The sequence below is a fragment of the Chlorocebus sabaeus genome, chromosome 15 (genome assembly GCF_047675955.1).
Source record: "Chlorocebus sabaeus isolate Y175 chromosome 15, mChlSab1.0.hap1, whole genome shotgun sequence".
NCBI classification, from domain to species: domain Eukaryota; kingdom Metazoa; phylum Chordata; class Mammalia; order Primates; family Cercopithecidae; genus Chlorocebus; species Chlorocebus sabaeus.
Window position 1 is genome coordinate 57,496,644 of NC_132918.1, and position 16,345 is coordinate 57,512,988.

At 47.7% G+C, this 16,345-nt stretch overlaps 1 protein-coding gene across 2 annotated transcripts in view; it reads right to left on the minus strand.

The window, feature by feature from the left end:
- TMEM108 (transmembrane protein 108) overlaps positions 1–16,345 on the minus strand; it is a 330,830-nt gene that overhangs the window by 9,746 nt on the left and 304,739 nt on the right. For both annotated transcript variants that reach the window (XM_008009101.3, XM_008009100.3), the window contains exon 4: positions 3,055–4,464. In XM_008009101.3, coding sequence (XP_008007292.3) covers positions 3,055–4,464 — 1,410 coding nt within the window. The remainder of the gene's footprint in view (positions 1–3,054; positions 4,465–16,345) is intronic.

A 16,345-nucleotide genomic window follows, 5' to 3' on the forward strand; every position in this document is an offset into this window, starting at 1 on the left:
GCCTGAAATATCTGGCAAACCGGCAAAGGATGAAACCCTTCTTTGAGGTCTGTAGAGTAGCTTTAGGATAAATGAAGCACCTGACAAGGTCCAAAACAAGGGGCCCTTAGACCTGGAAGAGGTCTGCTTTCCTGGTAACAAGAGTGGTGCTGGGCTATGAAAACAGCCCAAATAGACGAGGATAGTTCCTGAGAGCACAGGGTTCTGAAGCTGGACAAATATTCTTCCACCTTAATGTCCATCTCATTGGAGCCTTCACAGGGTTAATGATGGTCCCGTAGGAGTTGGGGCCATGACTGACGACATGGAGCTGATGTGGAGGCAGTCAGGGCCGAGGCAAGAGCCTGCTTGTGTATAGTGGAAATGCAAGACAAACATCAAAGGGAGTGGGGTGTGCGGTTCCCAACGGGCTACCAGAGTCCACTTTTATTAAAAGTTTGTGTCTGTCTTTAGAAAGTAATATGTTCCATCTCTAGCACCTGAAGGCTCCTTTCAGGGTGCCAGAAGAATCCTCAAGGGACAGTTCCAGGCTGTGTCCTTGCTCCTGTCTTGACTGACATTTTTATGCATGGTTTAGGCAGCCCATGGGCTTTCCAGCTTTGCAGCAAGATCTGATTTAATTTCAAGCTTATACATAATAGAAGGACTGGGGGAGAAGTAGGAGTCCTTTTAGAATTGCAAAATCCAGGTGGGTGTAGCCTGTGGGGTTCAGGCTATCCAGCTCAAAGAGGGGGGGCCACATCTCAGATTCCCTAATGTTTGGCACAGTGGCACACAATGGGCACACAGGAAATCCTGCACTGAATAAAACAGATTTTGTACTACCAGATCTAGTCTGACTCACTGTGTGGTCGGGACCTTGGGTCAATCACTTCACCTGGTGACTCACTCCCTACCTATAAGGTGTGGAGGATGGCTGGAACCACGGTGGCACCTGTGTGTTTAGCAGTATGTTTGCTTGTTCTTGCTTTTATTTCTCTGGCTGGTCTAAGAATGGAATGATAAAAAAAATAACGGAATGCACTTTGTAAACGAGAGCATCCTAGACATATGTAAAGACTGGAAAATCAGACAGCTGTCCCTACTGTATTTACTTCTCAGATATGACCAACCATTATTAAGAATTCATTGGCTAATAGTGCTACATTTTCTCATAATCATTCTTCTGTTTTAGGAGTGGGCAACCACAGTTTTAAGAATAAATGTGTAAATGTGTGTTTCCAGGAGAGACAATAAAGCTGTTTTCATTAAGAATGAAATATGCAACTTGCAAACACTTTTGCTCTTACTGAATTGGGTCCTTCAGCAGAAGCAGGTTGCCAGCCCTGACATGGAAAGTTTACTTTGCTCATCAACCTGAAGGAGACAGAAAGCTAGGAGAGGCAGCTCCTGAAAAGAATCTAGACTCCAGATATAAAAAGATCTTGCAATACAAGGCCAAGTGGAAGTCATGGTTCACATTAAAGGCACAGACCTCCTGCACTAACCACCAGGGTGGGAGGAAAAGCTGGGAGACCTGGCTCAGCAGCCTTCCCTGAGGGAAGCCTTCGGGGCTTTGCTCCTCTTGAGATCAGGGCAAGCCTGGGTATGACCTGAAGCCAATACAACCAGTAGAGCTGATGCCCATGCTGGCTGCCTGAGTGCTACTAAAGGAAGAGTCCACCATTGGCTCCCTCTTCTGTAGCCAGACACAGGTGGAATGCTGTGCTTCCTTTTGGGAGACAAAGCAGAAGCCACCCCAGAGGGGGGCGGATGGGACACAGGCCCAGGCAATGCAGCCTACAAAGACGACTTGCAGGGCCGGGGCTAAGCAGCTTGGATGAAGAGCAGCTGTCTCTCAGAGCTGTTTCAAATGCTTCAGGCATTGCTAGACAAACTAGAGTTGTATGGCTTCAGATGGCATGGCTTAGGGCCATAGAGTGCGAATCACAAGAAGGCAAACTTCAGGCCCCCAGGAGAGCTGGGCAACAACCTGGAGGGTCAGAGGAGAGTGGGCTGTCTGAGGAGCGGGGATACGAGGGTGGGGCAGTGTGGCCATGCCTGAAAGGGGTCAGGGAGTGGCAGATGGTAACCATTTGGGGTGGGGTGTGGCTGAGGATTCCTGCAAGGCTATCCGAGAAACTCTAAGAATCGAAGCTCAAGTACATGAGGGAAGACATAATGAAATCCCTAAAGTTCTGAGAGGTTGTTATCAGATTCTTTATGGAGACAACAGAGAGAATACCTCCTGACTCCTCATTCACAGAGTGCCAGGCAGCAGCTAGGAGGAGCTGGTGGCCTTGGGAGGGCAAAAAATAAGGACAAGGTCCACACTGCAATCAGCTCACATCACCTACGAACAAATAAAGTGGGGTGGGGGTGGAGAGTTGTTAGAATTTACGTAACTCTCAAGCCTTAATTTAGCTGCAAGAACTAGGTTTTTGCCAAGGCTATAGAACTTCCCACCAGATGAAAGCTTTATCTCTTTTTCTTTCTTGGGAGAAGAGAGATAGAAGGAGAGAAGAGGGGCGAGAGGAGAGAAAACACAAGAAAGAGGATGGAAGATGAAGAGGAAGGTGAGGGGTTTGCTAGTTGGAGGCTGTACATTTTGAAGCATCAGCATTGGCCAATGGTGTCTTGGTGCCAGGTTGCTAGAGGCATTGGCGGGCTACCTTGAGGCAGAGTGGTGTCATGACAAGGGCACTGGGCTGGAAGACAGCTGCTATAAGCTCTCAGCCCAGCCCTGCCTCTCCCTAATTCTGGGATCCTGGGTGAGTCATGTCACTGCTACTTGGCATTTTTTTCTGTGGAGTGCAGGGTTGGATTAGACTGCCTGTAAGGTCCTCTGCCAGCTCCTGGGAGTTGTGGCTTTATGATCAGTGGGCGTTCAAGCCATGGCCTGGAAGAGCTGAGGACTAGGGTCAGGGATAACCTGTCCTGCTCTCTAGTTTCCTGAGATTCTGGGAATTTTTGTAGCCCACTTGGCAAGGATGCCAAATCAGGGACAAACGAATGCTGGGGATGAGCCAGTGATGTGGTAGAGGGAGAGGATGGGTGGGAGAGGGCGGCACTTACAGCAGGAGGAGATGGGTACGCTGATGGCCAGGATCACCCAGGCGATATCCATCTTGCTCAGGCAGATGGTGGCTCTGTGCTGGGGTTTGTCCCCCTCGGCCACATGGGAGATGTTCCCTGCTGTCCCAGGCTTCCAGGTCCCGGCGGGGACCAGGCGGTTGAGGAAGTTGCCTGTGGCTGTGGATACCACCGTGGAGAGAGGACTGGGCACCCTGTCGGTCATGGTGAGGGTGGCCGCAGTCTCCTCCTTGGCTCCAGAAATAGTGCTTTCTGAGACCCTGGGGGGATGGGTTGGAGCTTGTGGGGTTGTGGATGCTCCCTGAGGAATCCCCTGGGAAGGGGCTGAGACACTGGTATTGAAGGCAGCTGGGGTGGGCCCCGTGGCAGCCGTGAAGACCCCAGAGCTGGCAGACAGAGGTCTGTTGGTGCCAGGAGTGACAGTAAGCCAAGAGTCACTATGGCTGGGGCCGTCCTGTGGGTCACCGCGGTGGGGGCGCTGAGAAGGCACTGGGGCAGGTTGTGGACTGACAAGGGCACCTGAGGCTGCTGTGGCATCTGGTGTCCCTCCTTGGCTGGTGAAGGTAGAACCACCCCCCTGGGCTGCTCTGCGAAGGCCTGGCTTGTCCTCTGCAGGCCCCAGGGAGGTGGTAGGGGGTGCCCATGAGGTATTGCTGGGCACTGTGGTCGCAGCCACTGTGTGGGGCTGTGGTGAAGACGAGTTGCCCCAGAGCGGGGTCCTGGGGGTGAGGGTAGAGGGGTCTGGTTCCACAGACCCTGTGAAGTTGCCCTTGTATATCTGAAAGATTTTCCCCAGGGGCCGCTTCTGCCCCAGAGGTGTGGAACTTGGATTTCGTCCCCGCTGTCCTTCTTTACTCCTGGAGTGGCCACCAGGTGCAGGCGGGACAGGGCGTGATGAATTACCAGCCCCTTTTCGGGAAGAGCCTGGGGGCCTGGGGGGCCTGCGTGTCGTAGTGCGGGCGGGCGCTGTGGTGGGGCGTCTGGTGGACCCTGGAGGCTTTGTCAGCAGGATGGTGGGGGCAGCCTGGCCTCGAGAGCGGCCCTCTGGGTTGGAGGATGTGGTTGTCGTGGCCGCTGGAGCGGGCCTTGTCGACAGGGAGCTTTCAGAATGGGGGGCGGTTACTGTCGCAGCGATGCTGGAGATGGTGTGCGCAGGAGGGTGCCCCTCTGCACGGGGTGTCGGTGTTGCCATGGGAGCTGCAGCCTGTGAGGGGGGTCCATCAGGATTGGGGGTCAGCATCACCACAGAAGTACGTCTGGTAGAGCTGTGGGGTGCTGTCACCATGGTTCCCGGGGGAGTGCCTGAAGGGAGGACCTGAAGAGATTCCCTGGGAGATGGTTCCTGGACGGCAAATGCCAGCGCTTCGGTCAGTGCCAAAATCAGCAGGAAACCTTGAGAGGGAGACAGAGAGAAGAGGTAAAATGCTTGGGGAGCAGTATGCAGCCTGGGCCTTTCTTACCCGTGGCCTAGGAGAGTGCTGGGAACTCAGGAAACATCAGGAGCATTCCCGAGCCCACACTAGCGCCCCAACACTGACAGAACTGTCTGTGGAGCTGGGGCAGGTCTATTAGGTAGGCGCTGCCTGGCACCTGCTGGAAAGAGAGACCAGCACCAGGGGAAGCAGAGCAGCTACCCTGGCCAGGCTCCTCCTTTCCCACATGCCTCGGAAATGCCATCAGCCCTCCCGACAAGGGCAACTTTTCAGAATAGGCTGGGGCTGGAGGGGCAGAAGGCTTGTGGCCTCCACATCTGCCTCTTCCTCTGCAGCCAGGAGTGGTCAAGGCCAGCTTGCCTATGGGGAAGCCTGTGTGAACTCTGTGTGAGCCACCCCAAGCCAAATGAGGAAGGTCTGGGTGGCAGCATGCACCAAATCCTATGCCGTTTTCTGAATCTTCCATTTATAAACTATACAAAGGTATAAGCAAACAGACCTCTGTCCCTTCAGGACCATTCGCCAAACAATTATGGAGGCTCAACCCTCTCCCTGACCCTGGAGGACACAAAAACCAACAGGGTAGTCTCTGGCCCTGGATAAGCTCGCACATATCCACAAACAGTCCTAAAATAAGACAAAGATGTCTCAGTGCCATAGAAGAGTGATAGGCAGAAGAGGACTGGGGTCTAGAGAAGGGCAACCAGACCTGGAGCCCATAAAAGCACTTAGCACAGCCTGGAACAGAAGGTGCCTTCTACAAATGCCAGCTGGTGTCATGGTTGTTATTAACTGCTTTTCCTATGGCATTCATGTAGCTGAACTCTGGAAAATTGTCATTGGTGATACCCAGCCTTTTTGAGTAGAAGGAGCCCTTTTGAAGATTAAAAAAAAAAAAAAAAGGATTTTTTATGATAGTGAATGTGCATACTTGCAGTTTGAGAAAATGCACAAGGACAAAAACGTATACATTTAAAACATTTCTAGTTATGTGTGGATTTTATTACTCACAATAGCATGTGTCTATTTTTAAAAACGGTACCTCATGCAAGCATGAGATGTAGGAGCTGTTCCCTGACAACACATGGGTTGGGAAGAGCCTGTCTCTATGGCTGAGGAATGGCCAACAGTCCTCTGAGGCCTGATTCTGACCTGTTAGCATCTCCTGGTCCTGTTAGCACCTCCTTGTTCATGGATCCCCTTCTTTGTCACCCTCAGGCAGTTCCTTCAGCCCCTGCTAGGCTCCCCTGACTGTGGAGAGAGATCTCTGTCTGTGTCTAATTACTCTCTCAGAGCCTCTATCCCCTATCAGATTCCAGCAGGACAAATGGCCGAAGCAGGGGCCCCAGCTGTGATTTCCAGGTGTCTGATGGAGAAGGCAGGGCCCTGGCGAGAAGCAGAGATGGGGAGGAGATCTCCAGGTATGCCTTTGACACAAGGCCCAGGATCACCATTTGGTGTGTGGTGGAGCCTTGGTGTGGACCAGTGTCCTTCTCACCCTGCACTTCTAAATTGGTGGGGAGTGGAAGGCTGCAGGGGACTTTAGATTGCACTGAGGCTCTAGCACCCACCAACTCTAGAACCAAAAATTTGCCCTAAACAATCTATTTTTTTCTAAACTTTCTTTCACAATCTAGACTAGTGGTCCCCAACCTTTTTGGCACCAGGGACAAATTGTCTTCCACTTGGTTTTGTGGAAGACAAGTTTTCCATGGATTGGAGTTGGTGGCCGGGGGTGGGGGGTATGGTTTTGGGATGAAACTCTTCCACCTCAGATCAGCAGGCATTCAATTCTCATAAGGAGCATGCAACCCAGATCCATCGCTTGCATGTGCAGTTCACAACAGGGTTTGTGCTCCTATGAGAATCTAATGGTGCCGCTGATCTGACAGGAGGCAGAGCTCTGGCGGTAATGCTCTGGCGGTGATGCTGGCTCACCGGCCTCTCACCTCCTACGGTGCAGCCTGGTTCCTAACAGGCCACGGATTGGTACTGGTCTGTGGCCCAGTGGTGACCACACACCAACAGTACATTCTGTGTATTCGAGTCAATCCTAAAACCTGTTTACTGAACACCTGCCCTGGCCCAGGCTTTCATGCTTTAATCCATATGACCACTTGGTGGGGCACGAAATTGAGGTTTGGGGAGAATTGGCAACATGTGGGAAGTCACACAGTAGCAGAGGTATGTGAAACAAGGGTTGTCTTTAAAGTGCATGCTTATCCTGGTCAACCACTATCAATGATGCAGAAGGAGGAAGAAGAGGACAGTATGTTGCATCCCAGAGGAACTAATGTGCTGTTATGCTCTGATCTGCTCAGGGTTATTCTGGGGCCCCTATCCTGCCCACGGCTTACCACCAGAGAGACAATCTATTCCTAGGGTAGTGGTGGTGACCTCCATGTTTTGATGGACATTCCCTTTCAAGCCTCTGTTTAGCTCACAAGGGTTAAGTGTTGTTAAGGACTGACTTATGCACCCCCAAAATCCCTATGTTGAATCCCTAACTCCCCGTACCTCAGAATGTGACTATATTTGGAGATGACGCCTTCAAAGAGGTAATTAAAGTAAAATGAGGCCAACAGAGTGGGCCCTAATTCGATCTGACTGGTGTCCTTCTTAAGAGGAGATTAGGACACACAGACATCTGGAGCACATGTGCACAGAGGGATGACCATGTGAGAACACAGCAGCTAGAGGGCGCCATCTGCAAGCCAAGGAGAGAGGCCTCCCGGGACTCCAACCCTACTGGCACCTTGAGCTTGGACTTCCATCCTCCTCAACTGTGAGTAAATACATTTCTGTCTGTGGTACTGTGTTATGGAAGCCCTAGCAAACTCATATACATGCCTTATGTTAGAGATCCTCTGAAAAAGGAGGCACAGAGACAGGGCTTTTGTGCAGGAAGTTTATACTGGAAAATGATCTGTGGGGTCAGCCGCGGGGGTCTGAGATGAGTGAAACAGGGAAAACCAATCTGAGGGCAGGTTATAAGCTGGTCCAGGTGGGGACCTCAAACTCACTGGGAACTTCGGTAGAGCTGACTAGGCTGCACCTCAAATTGTCTGCCTGAAAAGAACACTCACCCAGAGGCTCCCATATTCACTGATCAAGGGCTGTTCCTGGGGTGCTCATCACTGCACTTCCTGACTGATGCCAGGTCTCCATTAGCTGGGTCAGGGAAACTCTGGGCCATGGGGCTGTCAGGTTCTGCCTGCACCCAGCTGGTGTTTGCTGCAACAGCTGGAGTTAAAATTAAGGGCCCGGGGAATCTCTGGGGCCAGGCACCAGATGTGTCAGATACAATAAAAGACCAGAGACCAAGGACACAGCAGTCTTTTGGAAGCAACACTGGCTGACCCCAGGGACTGGCCAGGTGCGAGAGGAGCCACCATGGCCTCTAGGAGAACTTTTGCAGCACTCCAGAGGCAGAGAGAGGGGTTAATACAGACTGGTCTTTAAAATACTCAAGGGAAAAAATTCCCCTGACTTTTCTGTTATTGACACTCCAAGAACTTACATCCTCCTACCTGGGAAGCCTATGACTGGAATCCTTGGTGCTGTAAGATACACAGTCTAAGTAAATATGTTTGTCCTTGTTGTTGCTGCTGCCTATTTCCCCCACTCAGCTATCAGCATCCCCTGAAGTTGTTGCTCTCTCTAGAAGAACTGTAGAGTTACCTCTTAGCCCTTTCTTTGGACTTTAGAGTACATCCTTGGCACAATGAATGGATACTGCCACCCTAGGTGCCAAAGGATTTTTACCTGGAGGATGATGTTTAGATGTTACAGTGAGAGGGGATCTGGTGTTTCATCTAATCCAATCCTCTCATTTCACAGAGTGGGCAACAGAAGGAGGGAAGTGACTTGCCCAAGAACACATTGCTGGTTGGGGACACAGCCTGGACCACAGCCATTATTTCAAAGCAACTTTTCATTTGTATAATAAAAATACCTACAATGTTGTGCTAGCCAAACACCACCTCCAACCTCTACTGTCACCTTCAATATGGAAATCAGATAAGCATTTACCTCTCTTCTTTGGCACAAAAGGTTAACAACTGAATGCTATGCATACTGTCACAATAAACATCTAAGGCCTTCAACCCAGGGCTTCCCTAACACATGCAAATTTTCATTCAAGGCCCTTTGTGCTGGACTACACACTCCCCCTCCCCACAATCTGGGGCTACTGCCTCTTTGCATATTATTTGCATGGATTTGCATAATGGACTCTAGAGGCTTTAATTCCAAATACGTAGTAGAGACTAAAGCTAAAACCTAGCTTGACATGCTTGAAATGTGGAACCGATTTTTAAAACGTGTCCGAATATGGACAAGTGTTGCAGGGTGAAATCTACATATTGATGGGTGTCCAGATATTGCAAGAAGGTCTCCTCCTACTGAAAATTCCAATGCATACATGAGCTCAGGACCCAAGGGAAGGAAAGGCCCTCCTCCTTCTGTTTATTTGGTTGGCTGCCTGCAGTCCATATTGGGTATGACATTTGCATCTGGCAAAGGCAACAAGGGAATTGGTGAAAAGAGAAACGGCTAATATGTACTATACACTGCTCAAAGGGCTAAGCCTGTACTGACACATTTAATTCTCACACAACCTGATGAAGCAGGTATTATTAGCTCCCTGTTGCAATTGAGGAAAAGCAGCACAGAGAGGTACAGGAACTTGCCCATAGCTGGGGAATGGCAAGCTGCAATTTGTTCCTAGGCAGCTTGGCTGCAGAGTCTACACTCTTAACTACTTTCATTTATTGTTCTGCTCTACCCATCTCCCCAGGGTGCTCTGCCATTCAAAGGCAATGATTCACATCTTTGGAGAACTGATTTTCTATTGTTGGTCTCTTGACTTCTCTTCCGTCTTGTTTTTTTTCCCTATCTCTATTCCAGGGCTCTGTATGACACATTTGGTGTTCTTTTAACAACCCAGTAAATTAACTTCATTTTGCAAGTAACTGGGGGAGCTTGTAGTACAATAAAAGGACTGGAAGCCCCTGATTTAATTCTCTCCTCTTCCCCAATCCTAACATCTCATACACTCCATTGTTTGGTAGAATAAAAATTATATATATAAAAACCACAAAATTATATGTGTGTGTGTGTATATATATATATAAAACAAAAAATTATATATACACACACATATACACATACACATTTTTTCTTAAAATTGCTTATATACACACAAGGCATATTTGTTACACAGAAAATTCATAAAAATAGAATTTTGTCTTTTTTTTCATAATTTTAAGTTTCTTGTTTCTAAGTAGATCTTCCTTCCCCATTAAACTAGTTTTCTACTGCAAGATATTTTGTGCATTGCTGTTTCAAACCCTTTTAACAGAGAATCTCAGCAGTCTGAGAAGTCTTCTGAACCATCCTGGACGCTTGATGTGATTTTAAATTGTGGCTACGAGTTCTCTGACATTCTTCCCACCAAGAGGTAGAGGTAGAGTCTGTTTCCCCTCCCCTTGAACCTAGGTAGGCCTTTGTGATTGCCTTGATGAATATAATGAGGCAGAAGTGACACCCTACATCCCTTCTGAGGCCAGAGCTAAAATGCTCATGCAACTTTTACAGGTTTCTCTTGGGGGCTTTGGCCCACTGTAAGAACTCCAGCTCCCTGGAGGTGGCCACATAAAGAAACCTTGCAGAGAGCGACACGAATGCCTGAGGAACCCAAGCTGTCCCAGCCCCAGCCAGGTATGGGACATGAAAGTGAAGAGCTTGCGAGATAAACCTGGCCACTGCTGGACTGCAGTCACCCAAGAGATCCCAAATGAGAGCTGCCTAGCTGAGCCCAGTCAACCCTAAGATTTTTGAATAAAATAAATGATTGTGTTACTGCTTTAAGCCACTGTTTTGGTTTCTATTATCATAACTGGAACACTTGGGAATTTAGCTTCTGCAACTGATGCTTCAACAACAAAAGAAAAGAGCATCTAAGCACACCAAGTCTGACCATCAGGGAGTTTGTTTTCTGCATGAGCAATAGCATACAACCTTGCCAGGAAATGGGCTTTTCTAATTTCAAGATTATTGTTCTTTAATTGGAAGGGATGTTGGGACTCTGGTATCAGCCCCTCCACTTTACAGATGAGAAAGCTGAGGACCAACAAAGTGAAATGATTTACCCTTTACCCTGGTCACACAGCCACACACAGGGTGAGGGGCAGGGAGGGACTCAGGTCACCTCATTGCCTGCCAATCCCATGAATGCGCCAAACTCACACTGTTTCTATCTCTCTCTCTATCTCTCTCTCTCTATCTGTCTGTCTATCTGTCTGTCTATCTATCTATCTATCTATCTATCTATCTATCTATCTATCTATCTCTATCTACATTTCTTTTCCTTTTTTTTTTTTTTTTTTTTTTTGAGACAAGGTCTCACTCTGTCACCCAGGCTGGAGTGCAGTGGTGTCATCACAGCTCACTGCAGCCTCAACTTCCTGGGCTCAAGTGATCCTTCCACCTCAGCCTCCCGAGTAGCTGGGACTACGGGCACACACCACTATGTCCAGCTAATTTCTGAAATGGGGTCTTGCCATGTTGCTGGTCTCCAACTCCTGGGCTCAAGCAATCTGCCTGCCTTGGCCTCTCAAAATTTTGGGATTACAGGTGTGAGCCACTGTGCCTGGCCAGTGTTCTTTTTATACTCACTGTGGTTCCAGTGTTCTAGTATGGTCCATCTCTGAACTCCAATGATTCCTTTTATTAAAGATCAAATATAAACTTCTAATTCCTTGGAGCATTGTTTCCCTTAACCAAAAATAAATATGTATCATTGACTTTAGGGTGAGCTGGGTGACTGATCTTAAGAGGTAATCCATGCCTGTGACTTCACTTCTTTATGAAACCAAGGACTTTTGGGTGCAAATCTTTTCTGCTTCCCTCACTACAGGTTGCCACATTTAAAATGTTCCCTCCTATAAAATCCTGCTGGGAACATGCCTCAGATAACAAGGCTGAAGGACAGAAAGTTCTGCTTAGAGCTAACTGGGACCACGGTCTGGTAGATTACAGACATCTCTGAGATTACTGGTTCAACAGCTAGATTGATCAGGTCCATGACTTGTACTTTGGGAAACTACTTCCCAGAGTACAATCTCTTGAATACATTCTAGCAAGAAAGCCATGTGAGACAGGACCTGTGTGCCCCAGACACACCTATGGCCTCCAGCCAACATGAATTCACCTTGTGCTGAAGCTCTAGGGGGCTGACAGATCATGGCCTCCTAAAAAACATATGAACAAACACATGTGAACACACACTCACACAGAGTAAGCATAGGCCTTTTCCCAGGGGCAAGAAACAGGGAAGAATGACAAGTTTTCAGCTCAAGTCCCCTGTCATCTCCACACTCACATATGGTTAAGTCATTTGTCTGAGGTCAAAACGACCACCATGTAGCAGTACCAGGATTTAAACCCAGGTTTCTCTGATCCTGTCTACTCAAGAAATCCTGAGAAATTTCTGATCCAGGAAAATGTCCTACATGAGTAGAGGAATGCTTGATGAAGATAATAGTAACAGCTGTGATGACTATGACAAAAAAAATCTTTCCCCAAGTGCAGCAACACTTGGGGGCAACTATGCTGCCTTTAATCTTCAGCTTTAGCTTTTTTGCCTTAGTCATTTGATTCAACTTGGTACAAACATTTCTCACCTAGAACTCATCTGAGAATTCTTCTTGGGCCTTGAAACTGTTGTTAGGAATCCCTCCTTGTGTGCTTGTAACCTATAAGCTTATCTCTACTCCAGCTCTCACCTCTCTGAATGGAAATGGCCAGTGTTTTGTCTGTTTCCTTGTCTGAAGTGGAAGCTGCCAGGGCTGGGACCATGTCTGATTCAATGTCATATGCCCATGTCTAGTCCAGCACCTAGGCTACAACACATATTTGCTGAAGAATAAGAAACTCTCCTAAATCACTTACTAGCCATCTGTGGTGGCTGGTGTTTCCCCAGAACGACCAGTACATTCCAATCTGCTTACCCTTCCTAAATGTGACTTTGGCTCACCTGTTGACAGGTAAGGTCTATGTTTCTTCCCTGAAATCTGGGTGGGTTTGTGACTGTGGCTGCAGTGATGCTACCTGACTTCTAAGGTCAGGTCTTAAAAGGTGGTATGGCTACTTCTTGGTTTTCTTGTGGTGCTTACTCTTGGGAGCCAGCTGCCAGGCTGTGAGGAAGCCTGAGCAGCCCAGAGAGGGGCCCATGTGGAAAGGAACCGAGGTTCACGGCCTTCTGCCTCAGCCTCACTTCCAGATGATGGCAGTACGACTCTGTTGGCCATGTGAATGAGCCATCTTGAAAGTGGACCTTCCAGCTCATCGAGTTGACTTAGACTCAGCCCGTGCAGCTGAGTCTCAGGAGAGCAGAGACAAGCGACTCCTCCCCAGCTGCAGACTTATGAGCAAAATGAATGATTACTATTGATCTAAGCCACTAAGTTTCAGGTGGTTTGTTAGGCAGCAGCAGTAACTGGAATACCATCCATGTAGAAGTGAAATCAAAGCTCTTTCAGTGAGCACTCTGGATTTAGACATCAATGGCTTTTAAGTGCTGGAGCTCAACGGGCTGATTTTAACTTGGGTTTCCTTACTGTCCGGGTTTCCGTACTGTCCCGCTTTCCTGACCAGGCTCAGAGAAAGGGAAACATCTCAATGCCAGGCTCTTTCTACAGCATCATGATTTCTCTGATCAACAGCCACAGGTTCCCTCAGGGAAGTAAGGAACAAATGCATACTAGGAGGGCCATGAAGCTTCCTGGCGCGCACACACACTGTGGGCTGGGGAAACAGGTGGAATAAAGCTGGAGACTATTATATGGTGTCTGCATATTGAGGACATAGCCATTTCCTGCAAGGAGCTAATAGTATAGAAGGAAATAAAATTTGTGGTGACAGGAGCATAAACTCACACACCAAAGGTGTTCTCTCAAAGACTTGCCTCAAATAAACAAAAATGAGAGTCAAATCAGATGGATGAAAAGGTCAACTCAGCCTCTAATAAAATAACAAGATCATTAATATTCATGGAACATCTCTCTGACATCATGGGAAAGAACACAAATGCATCAGTCCAGACTGCCTTGTACTCTTCCAAACTAAAAGGAAGAAGTTCATAAAAACTGCTCCCTGCTTTACAGTAGAGAACCTGAGAAACACGACCTCAGCCAGGTGATCAAGGCCAACATCCACAGTGATAATGTCATGATGACAGTATGTACCCTTGATATGAAAGAGATGCTTTATCTCTGTAGTTTTCCCCTCCCAAACCTATAGTTTAGTTATAAGAAAAACATCAGACAAATCCCAATTGAAGGAGTCTACAAAATAGCTGACCAGTACTCAAAACTGCAAAGGGCATCAGAAGCAAAGAAGGTCTGAGTAGCTGTCACAGCCAAAGGGAGCCTAAGGGGACATGAAGACTGAATGTAATGTGGTATCCCAGATGACATCCTGGAAGAGAAAAAGGACATTAGGCAAAAAAAAGGGAGTCTGAACAAAGTGCTACCTCAGTTAATAATAATGTATCCATATAACTAACTGTGACAAATGCACTACAGTAAAACAAGATGCTAATCACAGAGGAAAATGCAAACAAGGCATCTAGGAACTCCGTACTACTGTTGCAACTTTTCTGTATATTTAAAACTATTCTAAATTTTAAAAATATATTTTTTAAAATGGTGCGTGGATGGCAGACAGCAGGGACAATGCAATGTGAAGGTTACCCCATGGGGTGGGCTCTAGAAGGGGACATAACTGAAGGGAAGCTTGTAGGCAACTTTCCCAGCACCCTGGTGTGAGATCATGCACCCATAGATGCGGGCATGTGGGTGGCGGAGTAGGCGCGGGGTGCTGAGATGCTCCCTGCCTTAATGCCAGCTTCTGGATCCTCAGATCTCTTTTAGCCTAGTTGATAGATTCTAGTCAAATGTATCTACTGATGTGCTTTGGAGTCCACTTAGAGAGAGGAGGGAAAATTCTAAGACTTTTGCTGTATCTGTCTATATTGCCTGATTCTTACTTTTTAAACATTCTAATTCAAAGTATGGAGTTAAGCGAAATGGTCAGGGAGACAACAACCTGAACATACAGTTTTTAACGTGTTCAAATTCCATTTGTGGAATCAGGGTAAACACCACCCATGTAATATAAACAGCCACTAACTTTCCTGACCAAGCAGGCTGATTGAAAATCAAAGCTTATTTGTCAGTACCATGGGGCTAGGTTACCCTGTTGCTTAAATGTGGACGCCACATAAGGTGCTGGACATGGATATGTCCAGTCTCGTTCACAATTTCTGCCCATACTCCCTTTCTGCTTGGTGATGATGTATTCGTCTCCAAAACCCAACTAGATTGTCATTTTGTCTTGGCAAGGTCAAGGTCCCTCAACTCTACAGGTAGAAATGGTGGCTCCCTGCCCAGGGCTCCCAGACACTCTGTTCCTGTTCCTTTTGTGACTTTTCTCTGCAGAGACCTTCAGTAGAGGACATAGTGGGAAGGCCATGGGCATGGGGTCAGTGGGATTTGGGTTCAGTGTTGGCTTTGTAACTTTCTAGTTGTAGACTTCTGGCAAATTAGTTAAGCTTCATTTTTCTCAGCTGTATGATAAGGAAAATAACACCTATCTGCAGGGTGCTTATAGGGTGGGAATACGCGATTAAGATGCTTGGAAGGCCCTACACAGTGCCTCACATTAAATAGGTGGTAACTCTTCTTTTAGTTTCTAAACTAAACTTACACCCTCCCTTGGGGCTGTGAGTTCTTGACCTGAGTCATCTGGAGCCTGAGAACTTAGTTCACTATGTGAACTAAGAGCACAATAATGCTTTTGAAACCATGTGAGAATGAAAGAATAATTCCACACATTTGAGTTATTTGCAGCTAAATGCTTACTACAAAATCATAGATGTTTATTTCTTTGAAGACAGTGTCAATGAAAGCAAGCAGTAAATAACATCAGTCCTGTAACACGCCAGTTCAGGGGTGTGTGTGTGTGTGTGTTTGAGTGCATGTATTTATCTTTTTACTTTGCTTGCTTCTGTGATTAACATTAACTGCATCAAATGTACACACACCCCACAGGCCAGAGTGAGGCAGGAGAAGGCTGAGCTGGGACCTAACTCCTGTCGATCTGCTGCGGAGACCCTCTCGTCCCACTGTTGCTCCCCCCATGGCAAGCTCCATTCCTAATTTCCTAGGCAAACTGGCCTGCATTTCTCTCCAGACTTCTAAAGGATGGTGTGAGAGTGTTTGTCAAGATTTGGATTTGACAGAGACAAGTCCCAGTTTTTGCTTTCTGGTTCAAGGCTTATGCTTTTGGAAGGCTGTGATGACAGCAGCAGGAAATAGGACAAATAGAAGTTTTTGTTAGAGGGGGCAGCTAATAGAACAGCCTCACGAAGGGCCTAGGCACTCCCTAGAGATGCAAGGGACAGGCCTGCAGTGGTGTCTCCAGAACACTTGGCTCCTATAAACCCAGTGCACTGAATCCCCAGAGCTTGCAGCCCATGGCTTGGGGTCTGGCTCAGTGCACTCATCAGAGAGCATAACAGGACCTTTGGGACTCCTAGGGAACCTCTTGGAGAGTCCTGGGACCTGCCTAAAGGACCTGACTTGAGCACACCAGCATCTGTGTACCCTTAGCTTCAAATTCTCCAAAGCCAGAAAAGGAAAAAGATACAATGTCCTGGTCTGATCACGCCTGAGAATCACCTACCTAAAAAGAGCATTGGGGCTTTTGACCTGACATCCTCCCGGGCATGCTGACATCTCTCAGCACTTCTCCCCTCACAAAAGAGCTTGTTGAGG